The following is a 25,283-nucleotide window of genomic DNA, read 5'->3' as shown; positions in this document are numbered from 1 at the left end:
TACTGAGAACACGCAGATTTGCGCTCCAAAGTCCATGCAGAGGGCTACATCTGCAAGACTAACGGGGGTGTGTTAGCAGCGATGCAGGGCGGCTGCATCCTGCCAGCTGTCAGGGGCTCACTATGGCCTTCCCATAAATAGGGTGGCCCCATCCCTGGCAGGTGGCAGGGCGGCAGGCGAAGGGTGTCCCCTTGCCTGCAGTCACCAAAGTAGAGCAGTTGGGAGTTACAGCATGTTGGAGTATGTGGGGGGCTGGATCAGGCTAGCAAGAAGCCCTGAGTATATAAAAAATAAGAGCCATGTAACACGGGAGGTTCTGAGAGAAGATTCTATAAAATTAAAAATCAGTGTTTGTAAGAAAGATCTTGACACATAGTCACCAAGGCTCAGGTACCCAGAATACATACATACAAAGAAGAGCTGGGCCATCCCCAAGGCAGATGCACACGTGCCCAGGGACCAGGGCTGCCCTGCTGCTGGCTCGCCTCGCAGGGTGTGTTCTGGAAAGTGTGTGTGGGAACAGGCACTGGTGCATGAGGGGGCAGATAGTGCCCCTGGGATGATCATGAGAAACGTGACGCGGTGGTCAGTGGGGCTCTTACTGGGTGGGCAAGGTGCGCTGAGGGGCAGGCCTGTTCTGCTACCGGTTCTCTGTAAAGGAACAGCAGTGTGGGTGAAATGAAGCAGGATGTCTCCAAGCCAGCGGGACCCTGGGGGGCATCGTCGCTGGGCATCTGATCCTGGGGCCGCAGGAGAGACACACTAGCTTGTGTGTTCGCACAAACTCGGGACTCTCATCTTTTCTGTGCCTGATTTCAAGTGCCATCCTGCCTGCTGGCATGTTTCTCACCTCTACTGCTCCCCGTGGTTGTGGGGTCCACCCGCTGACTCTCCCCCCACTCTCCCCGTGGCTGGACGTCAGGTGGGTTTGTATGTCTGTGCCTCTGTTGGGTCGCTTTCTTGACACTGTCCCTGTTGCCCTGGGACAGCCCCTGCGTGTCGGCTGACGACTGACAGTGGACGATCCTTCTCAGCTTAAGGTCGAATGGCATCGTTGGGAGTTTGTGCCTTGTTATCTCTGTAGGGATGTGGATGCCTTCCCGGAGGCTCGTCTGGCTTTGAGTTTTAGGGGCTGCTTTGTTTTTGTTCCTTGTGCATTACCGTGCACTCCCACTGGCCATCCATGTTGATCTCTGGGCTCCCTGCCTGTCATCTGTCGGGTGGCATTGGCCTGTGCCAGATGGCTGCCCTCCTCACCCACACTCGCTGGGGCCTGGTCCTCTCCATGTGGTCCTGACCTACCCCCCCGCGAGGGAGAGAAACAGGGCTGGTTTGGGGGTCTCCCACCCTAGTGGACATGGGAGACCACGGTTTCCAGCACAACACTCGACCAGTGGGTCTGATGGGGAAAATCCTTTTTATAAGGACACGATACTTGGTGCTGCCACATGTGTAAATGTGGCTTAAAACCAGAGTTGTGCCTTACAGGACCGGATCATCGATGCGGGCCCCAAAGGAAACTATTCCCGCTTTATGAACCATAGCTGCCAGCCCAACTGTGAGACCCTTAAATGGACAGTGAACGGTGACACTCGTGTGGGCCTCTTTGCTGTGTGTGACATTCCTGCAGGTACGACATGTGCAGGGGCAGGCGCGGGCAGGTGTGGCGGTCATGGAGGCTCTTGGAGACCGGGCTGGCAGAGGGGGAGCCGGGACACTGGGCAGTGAAGGAGGGACGTGTGTTCTATGGGTGGCGATCTCACCCCTGGAAGATGGTTGGTATGTCTTGTGCATGTGTCTTTCATAACCCAGGGACGGAGCTGACCTTTAACTACAACCTGGACTGTCTGGGGAACGAGAAGACGGTCTGTCGGTGTGGTGCCTCCAACTGCAGCGGGTTCCTCGGGGACCGACCAAAGGTAAGTCGCACTCCATCCTCCCTGCTGACACCAGCAGTGGTGATAAGCGACTTCCCCCAAGTTGATTTGTCACTGTGGTGGGTGGCGTGGGCAAGGGTGGCCGTGGGTGGCAGGGAGGCCAGAGTCCCCTGTCAGAGTGCCACAGGCTGAACCGTGAGCAGAACTTCTTGAGGCCGGAAACCCAGAACTAGGGTGCGGTCTAGGCTGCGCTCCCTCCCAAGCTCTTCCAGCCTCTGCTGGCTTCCGGCAGTCCGTGGTGTCCTTCAGCCCGTCAGCACCGTCCTCTGTCATGATCTTCATGGGTCCATTTCCTGCTTCTATGTCTTCCCCTTCTAAGGACCCCAGGCATGTGGGATTCAGGGCCCCCTGCCCCAGGGTGGCTTCTCCTGACTTAACAATGAGTCAGGTCCCATTCTGAGATTCTGGGAAGGTCATGAATGTGGGACAGTCTCCCTGCCTCCCCGTGCCACGTGCCGTGTGCAGCATGGGCCCTGGGGCACCGCAGATCACAGGCTGTGGCCTGAGAGGGAGTGTCTGTGTTGGATCTGCTGCTTCCACCAGAGAAGAGTTTTCTCCCATTCATGACAGAATCCTTCCTAGGAGGACCAAGGATGTCCCCCCGAGTGGGGGCCGGAGCCACTCCGTGGCCTGTGCATCCCGTCAGCCGACCTGGGGGTGTGGACCCGCTGGCCAAGATGAGCTGCCGCTGCAGGAGGCTTTCAGCAGAGTGGGCTTCACTTTCTGGGCCTGCCTGTCTTCCATGTAGCAAGGCGGCTGGCCCTGGCCCTGTGCCCTGTCCCCTGCCCCACCCCTCGCCGCCCCTGCACTTCTGCTTTGGCTCCTTGGAGTTTATTACTGCCCATCCACGTGGCTCCCTGCAGCAGCCTGCCTCTGCTTCTTCCGTCTAGACCTCAGCATCCCTGTCTTCAGATGAAAAGGGCAAGAAGACCAAGAAGAGAACCCGCAGGCGGAGAACCAGGGGTGAAGGAAAGAAGGAGTCTGAGGATGAGTGTTTCCGCTGTGGGGACGGCGGCCAGCTGGTGCTGTGTGACCGCAAGTCCTGCACCAAGGCCTACCACCTGTCGTGCCTGGGCCTGGGCAAGCGGCCCTTTGGTGGGTGAGCGGGCCCCCTGGCGGCCTTGGGGGGCGGTCCCCATCCCAGGTTCTCCTCTCCCTCTCTCAGCCTGGGGAGGCCCGCGGCATTGACAGTCGTGGGGCCGGGGTGGCAACCCCAGAAGTGGAGGCCATGTCAGGGCCAGTGGCGAGGGGGGGGGGGACAGGCAGCGGGGTCTACCTGGTGCTTCCAGCCTCGGTTCAGGGAGATTACGGGTGCCAGCGATACCATCCCCTGTGGTCTGAGAGGAAAAATAGACCTTTGCCCAGAGCAGTCGAAAAGCTGTAAAAGAAAAGGTCTAACATATTTGAGTGTAAGAGAAAAATAATTACGTGCAGATGACAAAGCACAATTTCATAGACAAACAGGAGAGAAACCGGTTTGCAGGAGGCGTGAACATGACCTCTACAGTTAAGGCCAGTAGACCCTGGGTCCAGGCCACAGCGAGGTCACAGAAGAGAAGCCAGCATCCGCTGGCCACCCAGAGAGCCACCTCATCCTGCATGGGGTGGAGGCTGGGGACTTGGGATGCAGGTGCCCTCTGCCAGGCCCACCCACCAGGCCTCTGAGTGCCCGTCCTCCCTCCTCTTCATGTTTTTGCAGCTCAATAGGCAGCAATGCCTTGTCTTAATTTGTGTCCATCTCACTGGACAGTTTTAAAATAGGTTCTCAACCACGAAGATGTTAAAAGTGGTTACAGTTTTCGTCATTTCTGCTAATTTGTTTTGTTGCAGGGAAGTGGGAATGTCCTTGGCATCACTGTGACGTGTGTGGCAAACCTTCCACTTCATTTTGCCACTTTTGCCCTAATTCATTTTGCAAGGAACACCAGGATGGGACAGCCTTCAGCTTCACCCAGGATGGGCGGTCGTACTGCTACGAGCATGACTTGGGGGCAGAGTCGGCTCGAAGCACCAAGACTGAGAAACCCTTCCCGGAACCCATGAAGTCCAAGGGGAAGAGGAAGAAAAGGAGGTGCTGGAGGAGAGTCACGGAAGGCAAATAGCGCCAGGCAGCGGCTTGGCCAGATCCAGGGGTAAAGGGCCACAGGGGACTGGCCCGAGGACCCAGCTTGAAGCCGCTATGCCAGCCGCCTAGGCCTCCTGGGGGGGAGCGCCGTCCACCACTGAGCCATCCTCAGCAGCGCCCGCTGCGTCTGCACTGACGACCCATCTGAGCCACAAGGTTCAGAAGGTTCCTGGACAAACAAGCCTTACTCCACAGCATTACAGCTACACTTGAATTTCTGAGAATGTCAAGGTCCCCTCCCACTCTATTTTTGTAGGTTAAAGTTATAATTGAAAATTAATTGGCATATGAAATGTTTTTATCTCACCCGAAATGTAGAGTAGTATTTTTTTAAAGGATCACTATTATCTCTTTAATCTTCACAATGTTACTCGGCCTGCTTACCTGTCTTCATCACTCAGGAGAGACCAGGATGGGGCCTGGCCTGGGCAAGGGCTCAGACCCTGGATTCCCTGGAAACCATGATTTTGATCATTATTTTGCTCATATGAAACAGCTGTATGATTTTTTTTTTTTTTTTGTACTAATGTGAAATTTTTCCTCAAAATGCTTCTTTTCCATCCTGGTGAGAAGCCGGCCCCAGGAGCGGTGATAGTGATAGTTTTGTTCTAAGATTCCCCCATAGTTTGTTCTGTCATGGATCTGGACTGAGCGGCGCCATCGCGTCACATCCCACGTGTGGGGTCGCGAGCATAGTCTCTCCCGACCAGGCCGGGTCTGGCACATCTCACCAGGGCCTGTCTCCTGAACGCACTAGGTCCTTACCAACATTTGGGGGAAGACATTGTATATTTTTTTCATTTGGCTTTTACCAGTTTCTGGCTTTTATTCTCAATATATTTTTGCTAAACTTGTTTCACAAATTACCACCGACTGAAATGTGTATTTACTGATGCGGCCCCAAGTTGTCCCTGAGAAAGGAGAGGTGCTCGGTGGGGGTGAGGCCCTTTGGGGGCTGTGTTCTGCCCTGGGGCACAGCTTGTGCTGGGTGCTCCCCACCCTGGGGCCCAGGGCATTTCTGAGAAATGTTCTTTAGGGGTCTGAGGAGAGGCTCAAGAGTTTAGAACTCTTCCATCCAGTTACTGACGTCCTGTCACGCTTGTGGGTCCGTTCGTGGAGAACATGCTCGGCTGGGACACCACGGAGAAGCACGTGCCGGGGCTCCAGGCCTGCCCAGCACCACCTGCACGCACACCAGTGGGTGGCGCCCGTCCTGGAGTTTCCCTGAGATGCCCACTAACTCTTATTTATTCCCACAAAGTGAGAAGCTTCTGGGAATATGAAGTTGTCTTCTCTTCTTGAAGTTCCTCTTGACCTTGACCATGGGGCGACCGGAGCGCGGCAAGGGCGGGGGTCCTGCCAGGCACCTGTGTGCACTCTGTGGGGCCTGCAGTCTCCATGCTCACAATGGGAGGGAAGGGAATCCTCAACAGCCGATGCTTTTTTCTGGCCCTTTCTTAAGGAGGACATGTATCCCACAGAGATGTATACCCAGCCCCTCTTGAAAACTGCTCCTGAGGTCTGTTCATTCTTCCATCGTCTCTGCCTAGCACAGTTGCAGGATGTCCTTGGACCCAGACCCCTGTTCACTACTGCTCCGTGGTTCTGTGATATGAGCTCTTGGGGGCAGTGGTCTCTGCCAGGCTGACCACAGGGAAGGTCTGCTTCGGGTGCGAGGCCCCTGACACCCGCAGGTACGCACCTCCCCCTGCACTTACTGGGTGCAGAGTGTTCCCAACTGTGGCTGTCCCTCTGGCCCCTTTCCTGCCACCGTCCTGGAGATGGGAGCCACCCCTGGTGACCCAGGAGATCCAGGAACATGGTCATCAATTGACTCCTGCAATGGCTCAGGTGACCTCTGGAAATGTACTTGCTTGGTAAGACACAGGGACTGAGGGGATTTCAGTTTAGAACTCTAATTGCTCTCACATCGTCCTAAGAAAATACTGGATTGATTCACAGATTTGTGCTCCTTCTTCCCTGAACAACTCAGGTTGTTCAGTGGTGACCCAGCAGCACCCCCACACCCTTGCTGCCACACGCAGGGCTCGCCTGTCCGCTCCCACCAGCGAAGGGACATCTGGACCAGTCAGACCAGCAGCCTGGGCTTGCAGTGCACTTTGGGGAGCAGATTAACTTATTTTTTGTATTTGACGCAGTAAAATCTTGGGATTTTTTTTTGAGTCACTTTGATATTTTCAAATTCTACGATCTTTCTGAAGGAAATACTGGAAACATTTTAAATATGGTTATCCTCTTTCCAGAAACTGTTGAACCTAATGAGCAAGTAACACTAACTTTGCAAATCTCTAGAAAACTGGTTTATGGATCTGAGTACGAGGCTGCAGCATGGCAGCTGAGCCCTGAGGGCTCTGCCCAGAGTCTGAGGGGGAGCTTGGAGAGCTCTTTTGCGGGGATTCAGTCTTTCTGAATGGCAGCTTCAGTCCTTTGTCATGAAATGCAAAGCAGAAACAAAACAAAAATTGCCCCAACTTCTCCGGATTACTCAGCATCACCATTCCCCAATCACCCATGAGGTGGCACCAGCACGGGTATCCGCAGTCTGGACATGCAACCACTGTGGGGGACCAAGTATGGCACCTGCGGCGCATGGAGAGTCTCCATCTGGCCTGTTCCACCAGGAATCGCGTCGCGTGGACACCACGCCTCCCCCCACCTCTTGCCCCCCCCCCCCCCCACACACACACTCAGGTCCATGCTCCTGCCACCTCTGAAGTTCTGATCTTGACATACAAACCACAGGGTGTGTACTGCCCACCTTCCAGAACTACCATATTTCCAGGAATTAAAGATAAGCCTGTTTTGATGCAAATTAATGCAAATGACTGTTGCCAAATTGTCAATCCTCCAAGCAGCACAGTATTGGGCATTAGTTACTAGAGTGAATGGCTGTCCTGGGCGTCCCGGTGTCCTCTGTACCCTGTTGAGATGTGAAATGCCCCGTCAGAAATTAAATACGAACTGAACTGTTGGGTGTCGGAGCTTCACACAATAGGCGGTCAGGCTCCTGTTAGGAACGCTCGGTGCTCTCACTGGTCTGGACAGACTTAAAAACTTGAAATTCCTTCTGGGGGTCACAGACTGAGCTGCAGACGTGATAACTGCCCGTCAGGGGGAAATAACATTTAAAGTGGGACGTTGTGTTTGGAAAACTGTATATGAGTATTTTTGTATTAAAAAATTTTTAAAGGCTTTTTTTCTAGACTTACTTTATATGGCATCACATTTTGAAGTTTGGGGCTTTTGCCCACTTGCCTAGCTCCTGTGGCATCTGGCACAGCCCGACACACCCCATCTCAGATGGCTGCCCTGCTCAGGCCTTGCCGGGGCCTTGGGAGGTGCAGCCCATACCAGGAACAGTAGGCTGGGTTCTCCTTTGGATAAATAATCTGATGACCAAATCCCCTTTAAAGGTGGAATTGTCGGGGGGACGGGTGGGGGGAGACCTGTCAACATCTTGGCTGGTGCTCGGCTCAGCTCCAGGTCTCCCATCTTCTCTGATAAAGTGCCTCTGACTGGGGCTCTGAGTCAGTGTAGGGAGGTGACAGTTGTGTTGCCCCTACCAGCTCCCACCCTGAGAGGGACCGAGCCCCTGGAGCAGAGAGGATGGGCTGGCCCCAAACACCGCTCCAGGGCTTTCTTTAGAAAAGCTATATTTTAATTACTCAGATCGTTTGTACAATGAAAACAGGTGCCAGAAGACTGGTCTCAATGCTCACAACCATACAAAAGACAAATACAAAACCTGCCTGTGGCATGTCCGGCCCAGTGTCTCCTGCTCTGGGGCATGGGCCAGGCCATCCCCACCCTGGTCTCAACTGTGCTGGGCATCACTTGGTCCCCTCAACCTCGTGGGATGGGAAGAGCATCGCACTAGCAAGGAAGAGCCCTCCCTCATGGTCAGAATTTAAGAAAAAATTAAAAAAAAGATAAAAGTCTAACAGCTGTCACTAAAATTAGAAGTTATAACTTTTTTGGTTAACTTTAACATTCAAAAATGTAATATTGAATCCAAAAAAGTATCTGAAATCACACAAAAGGTAACCCATATTAAAATTTAAAAAATAAGTCCAGAACACCCCGAGAAATGAACCTAAAAGCTTCAGTGGGCTGGGGCCCAGCGGACCCCGCAGCGAAGGCAAGCAGAGGTGGGTGGGCAGCCCTAGGACACGTTGGCCATGGGCTTGTATTTCTTGAAGCGCGTCCACTGGCCTGTGGCATAGTTCATCTCGAACACGGTGTCCACCAGCATGGTGGTGCTGCCCTGGCCATCGGACTTGGGCAGGTCTTCCGTGTGCTCGCTGAGTTTGATCTGGATCACGTCGCCCTGCTCCTGGCACGGGTTCTCTGTGGAGGACAGGGGCTGCTGGGTGGGGCTGGGGGAGGGTGGAGGAGCCTGTCCCTTCCCTCCCCTGTGGGGCCCTCGGCCCCCACCCCACTGGGCTGCCCATGTACACCCACCTCGGGAGCCGGCCATGAAGCCCAGGATCAGGGCCTTCTCGGGCCGTGTGACTTTGTTGGCTGTCTTGAACATCTCCTGCGCAGCAAACATCTGCTCTCTCTGCGAGTGTGGAAAGGGGGTGTGGGTACCTGGGCCCCATGGGCACCACCACTCATATCCATCTGGAGCCCATGCCACCTTCCCACCGGGCCTGGGGCCGGCCAAGGGCCCACCTACCGTGAGGGACAGGTTCTTCTTGGGCTGCTGCTGGGCAGGGGGCTGGGTCTGTGGGGCCACCATGGCCACTGGAGGTGTCTGGGCAGCCGGGGTGACAGCTGGGGGTGTGGTGGGTGTCAAGGGGGAAGTGGGCGTCGAGGGTGCAGATGCTGCTGGGCTGGGGCCGCTGTTGTACATGGGTGCTCTCTGCTTGAACTGCGCTGGAAGCGCGGGGCTTGGGGTACTGGGCTCCTCTGGTGGCCTGCTGGCCTGTAGGCCGGCTTCCCGAGAAGATGGTGCTGTAAGCAGAGGGAGATCTGGCAAAGGGCTTGCAGGGCCAGGGACCCCGCCCCAACCCCACCTTGAGAAAGTGGGCGGGCTCCACCCCACCTCCCAGGCCCTGACTGCTAGTACCCTGGCTCACCCTGAGACCTCAGCTCCATGTCCCCACAGCTGGGGCCAGAACCACAGGCCGCACTGCCAGCCCGCTGATGAGCATAAGCCCCCATACGCCCCCACCTTGGAGCTAAAGACATTAGGCCCTTCCAGACGGCAGAGGAGAGGTCCGAGCCCAGGTCCCCCTGCTCACAGCCCCAGTAAGACAGGAACTGCCTTCCCTCTGGTTGCTTCTGCTCCCAGGCCTATCTCTTGGCAGGCACAGCCAAGCCCGGTGGAGCAAGAGACCGAGTTGAGGCCGTGACCCTGGATCCACCTCCCTTCAGGATCCTGGGAATGCGACAGGACCCCCTGGGGCCTGAGGCACTGTCAGCCAGACACCCCACCCCATCCCTGCAGAATGCACTCCTGTTGGGCCGTGCGCAGGGGGCACTGCTTGTTTGCCCCCAGAATGGACAGAGCAGGTAAAAACTCTGGGTTCATTCCTGGAAATTTGTGTGACCAGAAGGGTCTCCTGCCCCCAGTCAGCACCAGCAACGGTTCAGGGAGGACATGGCACAGATGTCCTGACACCCCTGGATGCATGGGGGAACAGGTCCAAGGAGGACACCTCCAGGTGGGCAGCTGACCTGCAGGCGTCTCGGAGCTGGGGATGTAGGAGGAGGCCGGGACCACACTGGGCGTGGCAGGCAGGTAACTCGTGGATGGCAGCGCAGGCTCACTGTTCAAGGACCCGAGTTTCTGGAACACAGTTTACAGTCCTCCTGGACGCTGGGCTCTGCTGGCTCCTCTGTGAACCTCCACCCCCAGCCCCGGGGCAGCATGGCAGGCTTGTGGTCCTAAGGGCTGGGGAAGGGGCGCCTGGCTGTGCTGGACCTCCCCGCCACCCCCCATCCAGAGCTGCTTGTCTGCTTGGGGAACTTTCCAAATCAGCCGCCTCTGAGGAAAGAAGGGCTGCCAGTCTTCCTCTGCCATGAATACCAACGACCAAGGGAAGACCCCTCCTCGTAGGAAGTGAGGAAACAGCCCCACAGCAGGAAGAAACAAAACCATTGCCCAGAAACCTGTGGCCCCAAGGCCTTTCTCCAGCCTTGGCTTGCAGCCCTATCCCCATGGGCTGCACCTGCACGGTCTGCATGGACAAGACTCCAAGAAGCAGGCTGCGCTAGGCCACTGACCCTCACCCAACAGGGGAAACCAAGTCACCGCACTGAGGAGACCGCTGACGAGGCCCCGCAGAGAGCACACAGTGTGTGCCTTCTCTTCACGCTACTGCGATGCTCCCTGGGCCTCTGGCCAGCACTGCCTCTCGCACCCACATCCACACACATCCCCCACGGAGCACATTCTGTGGCTGACCACCAGGACAAGTGGGAGCACACACAGCCTACCTGCGTGGACACCAGGCCAGCTGCGTAGTCCGGGGTGGCGTTCTCCACAACGGTCTCTTCCTTGGCTGGCTTTTCCACCACTTCTGCATCTGCCGACAAAGCAAAGTCCTCGCCGGTCCCCCGACTGCACAGCATCCCACAAGCAGGCTGAGCAGACCCCCGGGGTGTGGGAGGGGCCCATGCTAGCCGCACTGAGTGTGCGCTTCACAGTCTCTGGGCAAAGAACACACTGGGCTAGTTTTAGGACAGGTCGGCCATTGTGTTGCGGTCTTGTTGAGACACAGAAGCCACTGGTGGCTTGAGAAACAGGTCCCCACGAAAAAAGGAAGGGGTAAGTCGGGGAGAGCAGGCTATGGTGAGGGAGCCCCAAGTACGTACCCAGTGTCTTCCTCCTCCTCTTTGCCTCTCGGCCAGCACCCACCATATCCAGCTCGGAAATGTCAAGCAGCTGCCAACAGACAGGAGCCCACCCTTAGCTGTGCGGTGAGGAATGCCAGGGCTGGTCTGGGGCGGCCGCCAAGGCCGGAGGGGCGGAGCCCACCTTCACTCCCCGCTCCTTCCGCAGAGGGGTCCTCGAAGGCGGGATGGGGGTCCGGTTCCCAGCAGGGCTGAAGACACTGGGAGTGGTGGGGCTTCTGAAGGGCGCCTGCTTCGGGATGCCTTTGAGCGGGGCTGCAGAGAGGATGGTGCCCATCAGTGGCCACCTGGACGGGGCTACCCCCGTGAGGCAGGACTGCAGGTGTTGGGTTTTCTATAAGGACAGAGGCCACCCCGCCAGCATGCTCTAAATGGAGGGGGTGCTCTGCCACCTGCTTGCCGGCCCAGCGCCCACCCCCCACTGCAAGCCTGCAGGATGCTCTGCAGGTATGACCCTGACCCCAGGGGACTTGTTGTGTCTCTGTGGGGGGGGAAGAGACTTGACCACCAGGTGGCCACACGCTCAGGCATCGCATCAAAGAGCAAGGCAGGGCAGCCCAGGTGGCTCAGCGGTTTAGCGCCGCCTTCAGCCCATGGTGTGATCCTCAAGACCCAGGATCGAGTCCCGCGTCAGGCTCCCTGCATGGAGCCTGCTTCTTCCTCTGCCTGTGTCTCTGCCTCTCTCTCTCTCTCTCTCTCTCTCTGTCTCTCATGAATAAGTAAATAAAATCTTAAAAAAAAAAAATAAAAAAAGAGCAAGGCAATGGAAATGATAACATCACAGCCAATCTGACATTTTTGCCAAGAACACCAACAAAAACAAAGATGCCACACGATGCTCAACCTGGCTTCCTTCTTGCACCCCTGGGCAAACAGCTCTGCTCACGGCTAGCCCTCCCACACTGTGCAGCCAGGATCACCTTCCCCTGTCCCCAACTATGTCCAAATGCAGTCGCCTGACACAGGGATGGTGTCTCCTGAACAGGGCCTGGCCCTGTCCCCCAGCCTCTGGTGCCTCCCTGCTCCCACCTCTAGGACCCCATTTGGGCACTTGTGCCCAAACCCACTCACATGCAGATCTCACACCGTGATGTGGGCCCAGGGCATGCATGGCCCCTTCCAGCACAGCCAATGGGACTCTGAACTGGATGCTGGGTCAAGGGCATAGTGACCATGCCCCTGCCCTTGGGAACCTCGCTGGGATGGGCCCTATAGGAGGGGCCCCCACAAGGCTTCCCTTTAGGCCCACAGGCGCATCTGTTTTGTTTTCAGGTGACCCAGCTTCCCTGTGATTTGGTCAGTGCTGGGCCCTGGAACGCAGGACAGTGGGCAACCTGCCCTCTTGCCCTTTGGGGTGTCTGTCCAGGGCCTTCTGGTGGCAAGCCCCAGGGCAACCCACATTCTTATGTCTGCCCTGTGTGCACGCACGCAGGGCTTCTGCTTCCAACTCTGAGGGAGGGAAGAAGGTGGGCCCTGGAATAGCTACCTCAGGCAGCTCGCTCTCCACTGAAGGGGGTGCCCCTTCCCTCCCCAAAGAAGGGGGGGGTCCTGCGCACAGGGCAGGCACTGTTCCCCACACAGAGAGGGACACAAACCAGCATCTCCCTCAAGTTCTGGTCAGGCTCCTGCATATGCTTCCAGGTCCTTTTGTCGGAAAACCTGAAATTTCCCCTGGGCTCTCTCCTCATCTCATGTGCTCCTTTCACCAATACAACCAAAGACACCTACAGGGCCCACGACCCACGCACATCCCAACATTTAAATGACACCACAAACAAAAAAGACAGAACCCTTGAGGTGGAGCCCGGTCTCTGATGAGCAATGAGGGCTCAGAGCTGGGGGCCAGCCTTACTCGTGGTGTCCATCTTCCGGAGAAGCCCCCGGCCCTTGGCGTGGAAAGGCACCCCTGCGCTCCTCTTCAGCTGCTGGGCCGTCTCGGTGGCTGCAAGAAGATGCGTCAAGTCAGCAACATGCCCTTCACTGCAGGCTAAGTATGTCATGAAGAGGTCGCACTGGGTGCATTCATGCAGACACAGGGCTCCCTTTCCCAAACATTCATGTCTTCCCAGAGAGAACTGGCATGACTCCCGATGTCACGTCCTCCACTGAGCCAAACCTACTTTCGAGGAACCAGAGCCAGGGGGCCATCCTTCCTAGAGGGGCCCAGAGAGTGGGCCATAGGGAGGCCTCGGGGCAGCCGGTGGCACATCCTCACTGCTGGGTACTGGGCAAAGCCTAATGTGTCTCCCCACACATGCATCAATCAGTGGAAGGAGACATGGTTTTCCAGAGCTGGCTCTGTGGGGACGGGGAAGGGGAAGCATGGGAGGCTTCACTGTGTCCCACTGGCTCTGGGAAGCCACAGAGCCGCCCTGAGACTGGGATGCTAAGGTCATGAAGGCTGTGTTTTATTCAGATTCTCTGCAATCAGGCCATTTGTGCGTATGGTTAATACCAATTTCATGGCCATTCAAAATAAAAGTTCTTGCAATTCATACTTTGCAATTTGAAGAAATCAATTACCCTGCCTTTTTCCTGGCAAATACCTTCCATACACATTTTATACATCACTATTTAGAGAAACATAAAATGACCAAACATCTTTAAGGTTACAGGGACATCCTCTCCAACTCCAGCAAAAGGCGAAGTTATAGGAGTGAGGGTCAGGCCTCCTGTGAGCCTTCAGAGGGCTGCCCTTCTTACGGCCCACAGGACTCATCTGCAGATTTCACCGTTGTAACAAAGATTAGAGAGAGACGCTTTAACGTAAAACTTCTGACGTTTCTAAAATAGATTTAAAATATAGTTTAGCATGGTAATAAATAAATTTCTAAAAAAAACAAAACCCCACAACTTTACGTAGCCGGCTGTCTTGAACAGTTCAGGGACCATACACTCTAAAGGAACTCTAGAAATAAAACCACAGAGGAAAACAGAGGCACCATCTCTCAGCATCAGATCCCTCGCATGCTGGGCCTTCCAGAATGGGGGCACTCACATTTCTGCAGGAGCTCCGCTCTCAGCGTGGCGCTCTTCGGTTTCCTCTTTAATTGAAAGTGTTTCACTGGGGGAGTGAGGGGTCCGGCGAGGGTCGTCAGGGCGTTTTTATTCAAGTACTGGCACTCCAGCGGCAGCATGGCAGACGCTTCACACTCGTTCACTGCTCATTCGAGAACCAACACAGTACATTAGGAGCTGCGTCCCCCTCACACAGGCCCTGGCTTGCACAGCTCGTGTGAAAACACCATCTAAAGTGCTGTCTCCTACTTACGGTCCTGTATCTTCCACTTTGTTTTCAAAACAGAAAACAGGTCAGACTGCCCAGGGGCTCCGCTCCACCATCACCCAACAGTCAAGGCCGCCAACACGGCTGCTTGTCAAGTGGGTGGCCCTGCAGCTGAGATGTCCCCACCCCAACCCCCAGGACCTGTTGGGCATGAGGGTTAGGATGTCCTGGCTGGCTGGCTGGCTGGTCACCCTGGGGCACCATGGACATACAGCAGTACAACCTTCCCAGAGTGTGTTTTAGGTGTCCAGATGGCAGCAGCAACACTGAGACATGCCCTGAGCGGCAGGAAAGGGAAAGTCTGTGGTGGCCACGGGCTCCTCCCAGCCAATCCCCATGGGCCCCCACCCAGCGGTCCTCCCAGCCCTCAGAAGCAGCACCTGGATTCAGAACTCATCCCCCTTCCTGTGCACCCCTCCAGCCACGCCACCCCCTCTAGGACCTGGACGCCCCCAGGACCCCCAGCGGCCAAGAAGCCCACCTGCAGCCGCAAACAGAACAGGCCCTTCCCAGCCCAGAGACATCACCCAGACAGGCATGGGGTGGCCGAGTGAAAACTGACAGAGGGTGGAGGGGTGGTCACCTCATGGGTAGCAGAGGTGGCAGGGGCCACCTGCAGGGGGTGCCAACCACTGGCACTGCACTGCAGCAGCATGGGTTCCGTCTCTAAGGGGCATGCCAGATGCAGCTGTGTGAACCAGGAGAGGGACCTGGGGAGGAAGCCCACCTCCTCCTCTGTGTTCTTTCTGACTGTTTGTATTTTCTCAGTGGTTTTCAGTTCATGTTCTAAACTGAACTCATCCTTTCCCCATATATTTCTGAGTGTCTACTCTGTGCCAGGGAATGTTCTAGGCTCTGGAGCTGCAACCTGAATGGGCAGAGCTGTGGCCTCAATGAGCTGAACAGGGAGAGGGCGTCTGAATATGCAAACAGTAACACACTTGGATCCAGCAAGCACAGTGAGCAGCAGCCTGTGGGCCGTCCTGAGCTTGCTTCTCAAGGCCAGTCAGAAGCTGGGGCTGTGGCGGGGTGGGGGTGGGGGTAGGAGATATAAGCAGTCAAGGAACCATAACATGCTGTACTGCACATGATGCAATGCTTCGGATGTCAAATCCACTTTAGAAAAGATGTTTTAAAAGGAAGACCCATTTCCCTCCTCCCAGCATAACACACACACAAATACCCTTTTCTCTGAGTTCTCCTAAAATATCTTGAACGTTGGGATTCTGTTCTTCGAGGTCAAGGTTAAGCGAGCCTGTGTCAGGAAAGGACTTGAGGATGTCAGCTACCATGAGAACCCAGGGATCGGAGTCCAAGGTGGCCAGCTGGATAATCTCCGCCAGGGCGCCCTTCATCTGCCAAGAAAGGAGAGATAGTAGTCCTGAGCCGGGGTGTGTACGTGCGTGCACATGCATGTGCACGCATCCCAACAGCCAACTAGGCAGCCACATGGCTGCCCGGACCCCACCTGCCCAGCCCTCTGACCCGCATCAGCATCTTGCTAGGGACATAGGACTAGAGCTGGGCAGAAGCCAGCATCCACGCATCTTTGTTTTTAAATAGAGGAGAGCGCCCTTTGCATCCTGCCAGGTCTTCTGCAGGGCACACGATGCATCCAACCTCTGTGGCCACTGCCGACACACCTGGACTCGTCTTCACGAGAACCTGTGGGCTCTCCCTCCATCCCCGCACCCAATGGCCACCCATTTCCCTGGGCCAGGTGGCAATGCCCACTTGCACTGAGTACGCCCACCTTGGCCCATGGCCCACCCACCGTCCCCTGGGGTTGCCTCATCTCCCCACAGCCTCCTTGATGGCTCCTGGTGCCTGCACAACAGGAGAGGGGAAGGCTGTCATCTGAGGGCGTGTTCCTGAGAACCCGCACCAGGTCACCAACACCCGCATCTGGGGGCACCTCTGAGACCAGACAGCCACTGCGAGGGCCTCACCATGCTCGGCAGGGGGGCCAGAAGGTGGGCTCTGGCCCATTCTTCAGGGGGGCTCTGGCCCATTCCCGAGAGACTGCGTGACAGGGCTCCCACTGCCCGCCCCCCCAAGCCCTGTCACGCAGTCTCTCGGGAATGGGCCAGAGCCCTTCCGTTCCCCAGACATGAGGTTTGTCACTCCTGCCCTTGCCACCTGCCCTGCTGCCCTGGAGTACCCACACCCTAGCACATCCAGCACCAAAGTCAAAGCTCCCAAGTGTTTGATTCTGACACTGTCAGCCCCACACAGACCTAGGCACTGGCAGACCCATTCTAGAAGGCCATCTCTGGAAATATGCAGATATGTGTTCTTTTCATGGCAGAAACTGTAAACATCTGTGGTGGGGGCTCTTTGTTGTTGCAGAAGAATAGCCTGCCCACCACCTGCCCCTTCTCCTTAGCCGAGCTATAAGCTCTGTTCCATATCAAAACCCAAAAGGCACAAAGTGAAAAATATTTTTACTTGTGTTCCTCACTCCAATGAGTCAAGGATAAAACCCATCTCAGGCAAAATAAACTTATGTATAGAAAATTACTCCTCTCTAAAAGCATCTCAAGGGGCTCAGTAAGACAGCAGGTTCCACTGTCAGCAGTCACCCTCACAGCATGGAGAACAAGAAACAGACTGTGTGAGGAACCTCCCGTGCACCCATGCTCGCAGAGGACAAGGTAGAAGGGGACAGGCCACAAAGGTGACATGGACCCGGTGGGCGGGCACAGCTCACACACCCCGGGAGACCAGCATCAGAAAGGAGACAGTAAATGTTGGAGCCCTCGGGACTGCTGCCAGGCATGGACAATGGGAGCCCGGCTGGCGGTTCCTCAGGAGGTTGAGTGTGGGCACCAACCAGGTCCAGAATATCCCACAGAGCAGTGGAAAGGAGGCCACACATGCAGTGACACAGAAGCCTCACCAAGATGAGACTCACCCAGGCTACAGAGTCTCTCCTGAGAGCGGGTGATGTGGGCCATTAGGGGTATAGACACCAGGAAGGCACAAGACCTGCTCTCAAAACAGCTCACAAGCAAGCACAAGATTACACTGAGAATCCCCCTACGCTCATGAAAAGCTAGGGTCTTCAGCTGAACTGTACTCTTGCAAAAAGATACCCTGGAGTCTTAACCAGAACCTCAGAAGGCGGCTGTGTTTGGAAACAGGGCCTTTACAGAGGTGGTCACGTTACAAGGAAGCCACTAGGGGAGGCCTCATCCAACACAACTGGTATCCTTGTAGAGATGGAAAATCTGGACACAGAAGAAAGACAAGGTGAGGACAAAGGGACACGATGGTGGGAGTGATGCCACCAGCTGCCAAGGCCGAGCCCACCCCGTGCTGTGGGACAGTGTACTTCTGTAGTTTTTTTTTTTTTTTTTAAGATTTCATCTATTTATTCATGAAAGACAGAGAGAGAGAGAGAGAGAGAGAGAGAGAGAGAGACAGAAACATAGGCAGAGGGAGAAGCAGGGTCCATGCAGGGAGCCCGACATGGGACTCGATCCCGGGTCCCCAGGAACACACCCTGGACTGAAGGCGACACTAAACCACTGAGCCACCAGGACTGCCCAGTACTTCTGTAGTTCTAAGCCACCTAGCCTGTGGTCCTTTGTTCCAACACCCCAGCAAACCATGAGGCAATACAACAACCATGAGGCAAAACGCATATTTTATAAAGATGTAAGAAAGAAAGGAAGAAAGAGGGAGGTAGGTTGGTTAAAACCAAAGAGATTGCTGTTATGGACTGAATGTGTCCCTCAAACTAGACACTGAGACCCAATCCCCAGTGTGGTGATAGCGGGAGGTGATAAGACCCTAAGGGCAGGGCTTCCGCAAGGGGAGTGGTGCCGTCATATAAAAGAGATCGCAGAGCTCTCCTACTGCGTGAGCACAGCCAGGAGGCTGCCATCTGCAAGCCAGGAAGATGGCCCTGGCAAGACACCGAACCAGCCAGCACTAGATCCTGCACGTCCTAGCATCCAGAAATGTAAGAAAATGAATGTGTATTGTTTAAACCATCTGGCTGATGGTATTTTGTTACAGCAGTCCAAGCCACTTTTGGATTCAACAAAATCTTCGACAAAACACCACCTTCAGGGCACCTGGTGGCTCAGTTAGTGAGGGTTTGGCTCAGGTCATGATCCCAGGGCCCTGGGATTAAGTCTTGCATTGGCCTGCTTCTCCCCCTGCTCATGCTCTTTGCCAAATAAGTAAATAAAATCTTAAAAAAAAAAAAGTACTCCCTCCAGACATGTTCTTATGATATGCTTTCACTGGGTTTCGGGGGGAGGGGGGACAGACACCTGAAGATGTAAGGAGCTTCCAGTCCTTGCCAAGAGGACAACCCGGCATGGGCCGCTGGAACATCACATGCCCTTATGCTCAAATGCATGCGCTCTCTCCCCTCTCCCTCCCTCACACCCCCCCCCCACACACACTGTGCACGCATGCATGTGCATAGCACCACAAATTCATGAGAAAGAGTTGGCCTACATCTAAATGCACGGCTGGAGAGAGATCTGGGACTCAGAACAGAGGCAAATAAAGCCCCAAGGCACTGGGTGGCTCAGTGGTTGAGCGTCTACCTTTGGCTCAGAACGAGATCCTGGGGTCCCGGGATCGAGTCCCACATTGGGCTTCCTGCATGGAGCCTGCTTCTCCCTCTGCCTCTCTGTCTCTCATGAATGAATAAATAAAATCTTAAAAAAAAAAAAAAAAAAACCCAAACTGGCATCCAATCTCACAGCATGTCTGAGGGGTGCACTCCTGACGCATCAAAGACCCATCTGTGAATGGAAGGACTACAAAATGAAAAGAAACAAGAGATGCACAACTAATGATTTCTTAAAACTTCCAAGTACAAACCATTAACAAAAAAATATTACTATGTATTAAAATGAAAGATTTCTGTTCAGTGAAGGACAAATGATAAATTTAACAGGTAACAGAATGGCAGACGTAATCTGTAATGAACTGTTCAAAACCAGCAGTTTACTATCCAAAATATGAAGTCCCCGCAAATCAACAAGATAGCAACCCCAACAGAAACAAAGGCAGATATTACTAATAGGCAATGTAAAAGGTAGAAATTTGAGAAGGCAATGAACACTGGGATGGATGCCTCAAATGAACATAAGGTAGCGAACACTTTCCAACCAGCTGATCCACAAAAAGGAAAAGTGAACCAAACCAAGTGGGGGAGAAGTGGGGGAAATATAAGTACCATGAGGCACTGCAGGTGGGAGTGTGGACATTATGCTGCCACCACTTAAGCAAATACATTGTATGACTTGACAGACACTTCTACCCCATGGGTGAGAAGCTGTGTGCAGCCTGCCACCCAGGACTGGAGAGGGGCATGCACAGGGACACCAAACAGGGGGCACAGCAGAGCAGATCTGGAGTTGGCTTATCTTTCTGTGAAGGGCCGGACAGCGACTTCAGGGCTTGTGTGCCATGTTGGCAGAAAAAGAAAAAGAAGAAATGATGCACACTTGAACAATCTGTTTAATAATGTGCAAACATTCTTAGCTCATAAACCTTCAAATAGGTCACAGGCCAGTTTGCCAACCCTTGGATTAGATGAAGAGCAACATGGGTGAATCTTAAAAATAATGTTTTATTTTAATAATTTGACACAAGTATGTAAGACAATGTAATTTATATCAATTAAAAATAATATGCACTTGAAGATTTGAAAATACTTTCCCAATAGGAGATGTTCAGTGTCACTAGTGATGCTGGAAACACACAATGAACCCTTCAGGAAGGGCCAAAAGGACAGAGACACTGTCAACTGTGGAGGAGGTCAGCTGGAGCCCCGTCCACTGCTGGTGGAAGGTGACCTGTGACTACCACCATGGACAGCAGTCTGCCAGTTTCTTTAGAAGTGAAACACAGGGGCACTTGGGTGGTGCTGTTGGTGAGTGACCGACTCTTGATTTCTTTGGCTCAGGCTCCCGAGATCTAGACCTGCATCAGGCTCTGTGCTCACTGGGGAGTCGGCCTGAGATTCATTCTCTCGGCACTGTCCCCCCGACACATGCGTGCATGTGTGCATGTGCAGTCTCTCTCTCTCTCTCTCAAATAAATAATCTTTTAAAAAAGAGAAGTAGGGGATCCCTGGGTGGCTCAGTGGTTTAGCACCTGCCTTCGGCTCAGGGCATGATCCTGGAGTCCCGGGATCAAGTCCTGCATCAAGCTCCCTGCATGGAGCCTGCTTCTCCCTCTGCCTATGTCTCTGCCTCTCTCTCTCCCTCTGTGTGTGTCTCTCATGAATAAAGAAATTAAAAATAATAATAAAATAAAAATAAAATTCAAAAAAAATCTAGAAATAGAATTTCCTTAACCAGATAAAATCTATCTACCAAAAATAGTAGTAAACGTTATATTTATCAGCAAAAACAAAGTTCTCACTGTGTGATCAGAAAAAAGACAATGTACTAGAGGGGTCCTGTTGAGTACAGTAAGGCAAGGAAAAGAAATAAAAAGTAACTGGAAAGAGATTAGTAAGTACACAGAATAATAAAGAGTCTATGGGAAAATTATTGCAATTAGTAAGCCTTTAACACAGAAGGTATGGGATCCCTGGGTGGCGCAGCGGTTTGGCGCCTGCCTTTGGCCCAGGGCGCGATCCTGGAGACCCGGGATCGAATCCCACGTCAGGCTCCCGGTGCATGGAGCCTGCTTCTCCCTCTGCCTGTGTCTCTGCCTCTCTCTCTATCTCTCTGTGACTATCATAAATAAATAAAAATTAAAAAAAAAAAAACACACAGAAGGTATTCACAAACTCATATTAAAAAATAAATTTTGGGGGGGTCCCTGGGTGGTGCGGTGGTGCAGAGGTTTGGCGCCTGCCTTTGGCCCAGGGCGCGATCCTGGAAACCCGGGATCGAATCCCCCGTCGGGCTCCTGGTGCATGGAGCCTGCTTCTTCCTCTGCCTATGTCTCTGCCTCTCTCTCTCTCTCTCTCTCTCTCTCTCAGTGTGACTATCATAAATAAAAATTACAAACAAACAAACAAACAAATAAATAAATAAATTTTGGGCCGCCTGGGTGGCTCAGCTGTTTAGTGCCGCCTTCAGCCCAGGGTGTGATCCTGGAGACCCGGGATCGAGTCCCACATCAGGCACCCTACATGAAGCCTATTTCTCCCTCTGCCTGTGTCTTTGCCCCCCTCTCTCTCTCTCTCTCTGTCTCTCATGAATATATAAATTCTTTAAAAAAAAAATAAATTTTAACAGATATTATTTAAGACAGAGAAAGAAATATGAAATATCTAGTAACACATCTAACAGAAAATGGAAGACCTGTGAAGAAAATCAGAACGCTTTAAGCAAATATTAAAGATCTAAATAGATCCATATTCACAATTTATGAGATTCAATATTATTAAAATGATTTTACCCCAGAATGCACTACAAATTCAACTCAGTCTTAACCAAAATTCCAAAGTATTGTATGTGTAACCTGAGGAGTGCAGATTAAATCTATATGTGAACAGAAACAACCAAGAATAGCCAGAGATGTTCCTGAAGAATAAAGGGGGAAGTTCTGCTGTTAGCTGGCAAAACTTTGCATACAGTGGCAGTAACAGGACTTAGTGGGTTATTGGTACAGTGGTATATAAATAGCCTGAAGGAACAGAGCAGAACCCAGACACAGACCCACAGAAGTGACAGTGCAAATCAACAGGGAAAAGAAGTTGTTTCAGTAAATGGTAATGGTGCTGGACTAAATGGACATCCCTGTGGAAAATAAAACTGGATTCCCAGCTTCACACAATGATTAATTCCAGGTAGATTGAAGACTCCGACGCGAAAGGCAAACTGAGCTGCTCAAACAAGACTGCAGAAGTGTCCGCCCGCCAGGCAGGGAGCCACATCCCAAATGAGACAAAATCAGCCCCAATCAGAGGAAGGCAAGACTGGCAAACGCACCCAGTTACAGCTGAGAGTGTCTGTACATCCAAAGGTTCTGTGAAAAAGGCTTAAGACTGTAAAGTATCTGTAAAATATATAACTGAAAAAGGACTGCTAGCCAAGATTTATATATATTTATATATAAAAAACAACCTAAAAAAAAAACCTACATTGCAAAAAAAATCAGGAAAAACCCTACAAAAGATGTATAAAGATGCAAAGATTTTATTTCCTACAAAAGAAGGAATTTGTGAATAAATATATGAAAAATGCTCAACCACATGAGTAGTAAGGCAAATACAAATTAAAGACATTGAATGTGGTGACTATAATTAATTACACTATACTGTATATTTGAAAGTTGCTGAGAGTAAGTCTTAAAAGTTCTCATCCCAAGAAAAAAAGATTCTGCAGGCATGGTAGACTTACAGTGGTGATGATAGGCAGTATGTGCAAACATTGTATCACTGCCTTGCATGTCTGAAACTCATTTAAGGTTGTATGTCGATTATACCTCAATTTAAAAAATGGTGCAAGGGTACCTGGGTTCAGCCCAGTTGAGCCACCGACTTTTGGTTTTGTTCAGGTCATGATCCAGGATTCCTAGGATCCAGTCCTGGGCTGGGTTTCCTGCTTGACCCTCTGCACCTCCCCCTGGTTCATGCTCTCCCTCTCAAAAAAGTAAGTTAAACCTTTTAAAAAAAGATATGATGTTGAAAAGCAGAGTCATGACAGGGGCACCTGGGTATCTCTGTGGTTGAGGGTCGACCCTTGGCTCAGCCCGTATCTGGGGGTGGGGGTGTGTGTCCTGCTCAGCGGGTAGTCTGCTCTTCCCTCTCCCTCTGCCCCTCTGCTCCTCCCTGCTCCCCTGCCTGCTCTCTCTCAAAGACATAAATCTTTAAAATAGTGAAAATAAATTTACAAGTGGTGCAGGAACTCTGGTAGAAAACAAACAAGAAAACCCCACCACACCTTCAGGCAGCCAGCAGGGGTTCATGTGACACAAGCACCCTGAGAAACAAGTAGCATAAGGTCAGGACCCGGGTTCCACTCATGGACATTACACCCAGAAATGTGTGCTTCCCACATCCCAATACAAACACGAGACCCTCGGCACCGGCAGTATCCACAGCAGTGAACGCTGTGCACAACCCACTGTCCGATGGGGTGGGATGGACTGGGGCAGGATGGACGGGGGCAGAATAGATGGGGCCGGGATGGACAGGGCGGCATGGATCAGGCAGGATGGATGGGGCAGAGATACTACTCAGGGACAGCCCGGACAGTCCACCCGGCATGCACGCAGGTGGCCCCACGGAGGTGCATCTGTCCCCAGGCCCCACCTGCCCCCCCGCACACTCGGAAAACACAGCAGCGTCCTTACAAAAACTGCAACGGCAGCTGCACAAAGTAGTAACAAGCACCGGGCTTTGGTATTCTGAAAAACTAGTTTACCCCACACGAAAAATGGCACAATATGCCATCAGGGAAAAAAGAAAACCAATCTCACACATCCACTAATTCGAACGACGGGAAGTATTCATGCATGGAAAGAATCCAAAGAATACAAGGCCACAAACAAGTGGCTATTCCGTAAGGTGGACAGAACAGTCCAGAGCCCGCCGGCACCTCTGCCCCCAGTCCAGACCCTCCCAGCCAACAACCTGGGCTCGGGGAGGGTGCGAGGGGGGGGGGGGGGGGGGATGGTCCCGAGGGAGAGGGTTGGTAGGGGTCCGGGGATGAGGATCCGTGGGGAGGGGGCGTGGGGGTCTGGGGACCAGGGTCCGTGGGGAGAAGGCGTGGGGGTCCGGCGACGAGGGTCCGTGGGGAGGGTCCGTGGGGGTCCGGGGACGAGAGTCCGTGGGGAGGGGGCGTGGGGGTCCGGGGACAAGGGTGCTGGGGAGGGGGCGTGTGGGTCCGGGGAGGAGGGTCCGTGGGGAGGGGACGTGGGGGTCCGGGGACGAGGGTCCGTGGGGGTCCGAGGACCAGGGTCCGTGGGGAGGGGGCGTGGGGGTCCGGGGACCAGGGTCCTGGGGAGGGGGCGTGGGGGTCCGGGGACCAGGGTCCTGGGGAGGGGGCGTGGGGGTCCGGGGACCAGGGTCCGTGGGGGTCCGGGGACGAGGGTCCTGGGGAGGGGGCGTGGGGGTCCGGGGACCAGGGTCCGTGGGGAGGGGGCGTGGGGGTCCGGGGACGAGGGTCCTGGGGAGGGGGCGTGGGGGTCAGGGGACCAGGGTCCGTGGGGAGGGGGCGTGGGGGTCCGGGGACCAGGGTCCGTGGGGAGGGGGCGTGGGAGTCGGGGGACCAGGGTCCGTGGGGAGGGGGCGTGGGGGTCCGGGGACGAGGGTCCGTGGGGAGGGGGCGTGGGGGTCCGGGGACCAGGGTCCGTGGGGAGGGGGCGTGGGGGTCCGGGGACCAGGGTCCGTGGGGAGGGGGCGTGGGGGTCCGGGGACCAGGGTCCGTGGGATTCCCGGTGGCCCTGAGGGCCCGGGACAGAGCTGGAGGGGGTCCGCAGGGACTGTCGGAGAGGAGGGGGCCAGGGCCCGGGATCTCGGGTCACGGGAAGGGGCGGCCCCGCGCCCCCACCGCCGCCCCCCTCACCTCGTCCACAGTGCGGCGCGGGAGGTGCAGCGTCCCGAGCAGCAGCTTGAGCTTCACGGCGGATGAGAGGCCGTGGAAGCAGAGGCGGATGTTGTCGATGACCGCGGCGGTGAGCAGGGACGCGATGCTGGGCGGCGCCCACAGCTCGTCGGTGGCCCCCAGCTTGTTGTGCAGCCACAGGCCCGTGTCGCTCTCCCGCATGGACGCCATCTTGGGGGGAGAAAGCAGAGAGCCGCCGAGCCGGCATCTTATGAAGACACCTACGCGCCCGCGGCGAGGACCCCCAATATGGCGGCGCCCGCCCGGCGGGCCACGGTGACGTCTACCAAGGGGCGGGGCCTCGGCCGGAGGCTTCGTGGCGAAGCCGAGCGAAGCCGGTCGACCGCCGTAACGTATCATGGCGGCATCCGCGGCCCGCTCTGCGGCTGGCTGTAGAAGATGACGTCAGGAGAGGGGGCGTCGCGCTCCTGTGGCGGGTGGGCGGGGCGTCCGTCCGACTTCCCGCGCTAGCTCCGTCCGGGTTGGGCCGCGACGTTGACCAGTCCGGGCCCCGC

General features: G+C 54.4%; 2 protein-coding genes and 1 non-coding gene across 3 annotated transcripts in view; 2 read left to right on the top strand and 1 right to left on the bottom strand.

The window, feature by feature from the left end:
- The window catches only part of NSD2 (nuclear receptor binding SET domain protein 2), a 64,259-nt gene extending 56,984 nt beyond the window's left edge, over positions 1-7,275 (top strand). Inside the window, 4 exon segments of the mRNA XM_025998838.2 lie at positions 1,489-1,630; positions 1,813-1,919; positions 2,828-3,032; positions 3,768-7,275. Of these exon segments, the coding sequence (XP_025854623.1) occupies positions 1,489-1,630; positions 1,813-1,919; positions 2,828-3,032; positions 3,768-4,039 (726 nt within the window). The 3' untranslated portion in view covers positions 4,040-7,275.
- On the top strand, positions 1,260-1,385 carry LOC112923592 (small Cajal body-specific RNA 23). The gene has a single exon (XR_003235726.1).
- Positions 7,276-7,719: 444 nt separating the features above from the next.
- Positions 7,720-25,276, bottom strand: NELFA (negative elongation factor complex member A). Its single transcript, XM_025998848.2, has 11 exons — positions 24,730-25,276; positions 15,414-15,585; positions 13,943-14,104; positions 12,797-12,886; positions 11,069-11,199; positions 10,906-10,975; positions 10,528-10,616; positions 9,766-9,877; positions 8,762-9,039; positions 8,545-8,644; positions 7,720-8,430 (listed from the first exon to the last, which is right to left on the bottom strand). Exons 1-11 carry the CDS (start codon positions 25,126-25,128, stop codon positions 8,246-8,248), a joined length of 1,788 nt encoding a protein of 595 aa, XP_025854633.1. The 5' UTR covers positions 25,129-25,276; the 3' UTR covers positions 7,720-8,245.
- Between the last annotated feature and the right edge of the window lie 7 nt (positions 25,277-25,283).

This window comes from Vulpes vulpes, chromosome 14 (genome assembly GCF_048418805.1).
Source record: "Vulpes vulpes isolate BD-2025 chromosome 14, VulVul3, whole genome shotgun sequence".
In the NCBI taxonomy this organism is placed as follows: domain Eukaryota; kingdom Metazoa; phylum Chordata; class Mammalia; order Carnivora; family Canidae; genus Vulpes; species Vulpes vulpes.
Note: the sequence above shows the minus strand (reverse complement) of the source record. Positions and strands in the feature narration are given on the sequence as shown.

Coding starts and splice junctions, on each gene's coding strand:
- NELFA (XM_025998848.2), bottom strand. CDS start 25,128: ATGATACGTTACGGCGGTCGACCGGCTTCGCTCGGCTTCGCCACGAAG. Junction 15,586..24,729: donor CGCGCCGCACTGTGGACGAG/GTGAGGGGGGCG, acceptor CTTTCTTGGCAG/ATGAAGGGCGCCCTGGCGGA. Junction 11,200..12,796: donor CCGGAAGATGGACACCACGA/GTAAGGCTGGCC, acceptor TCCTCTCTGCAG/CCCCGCTCAAAGGCATCCCG.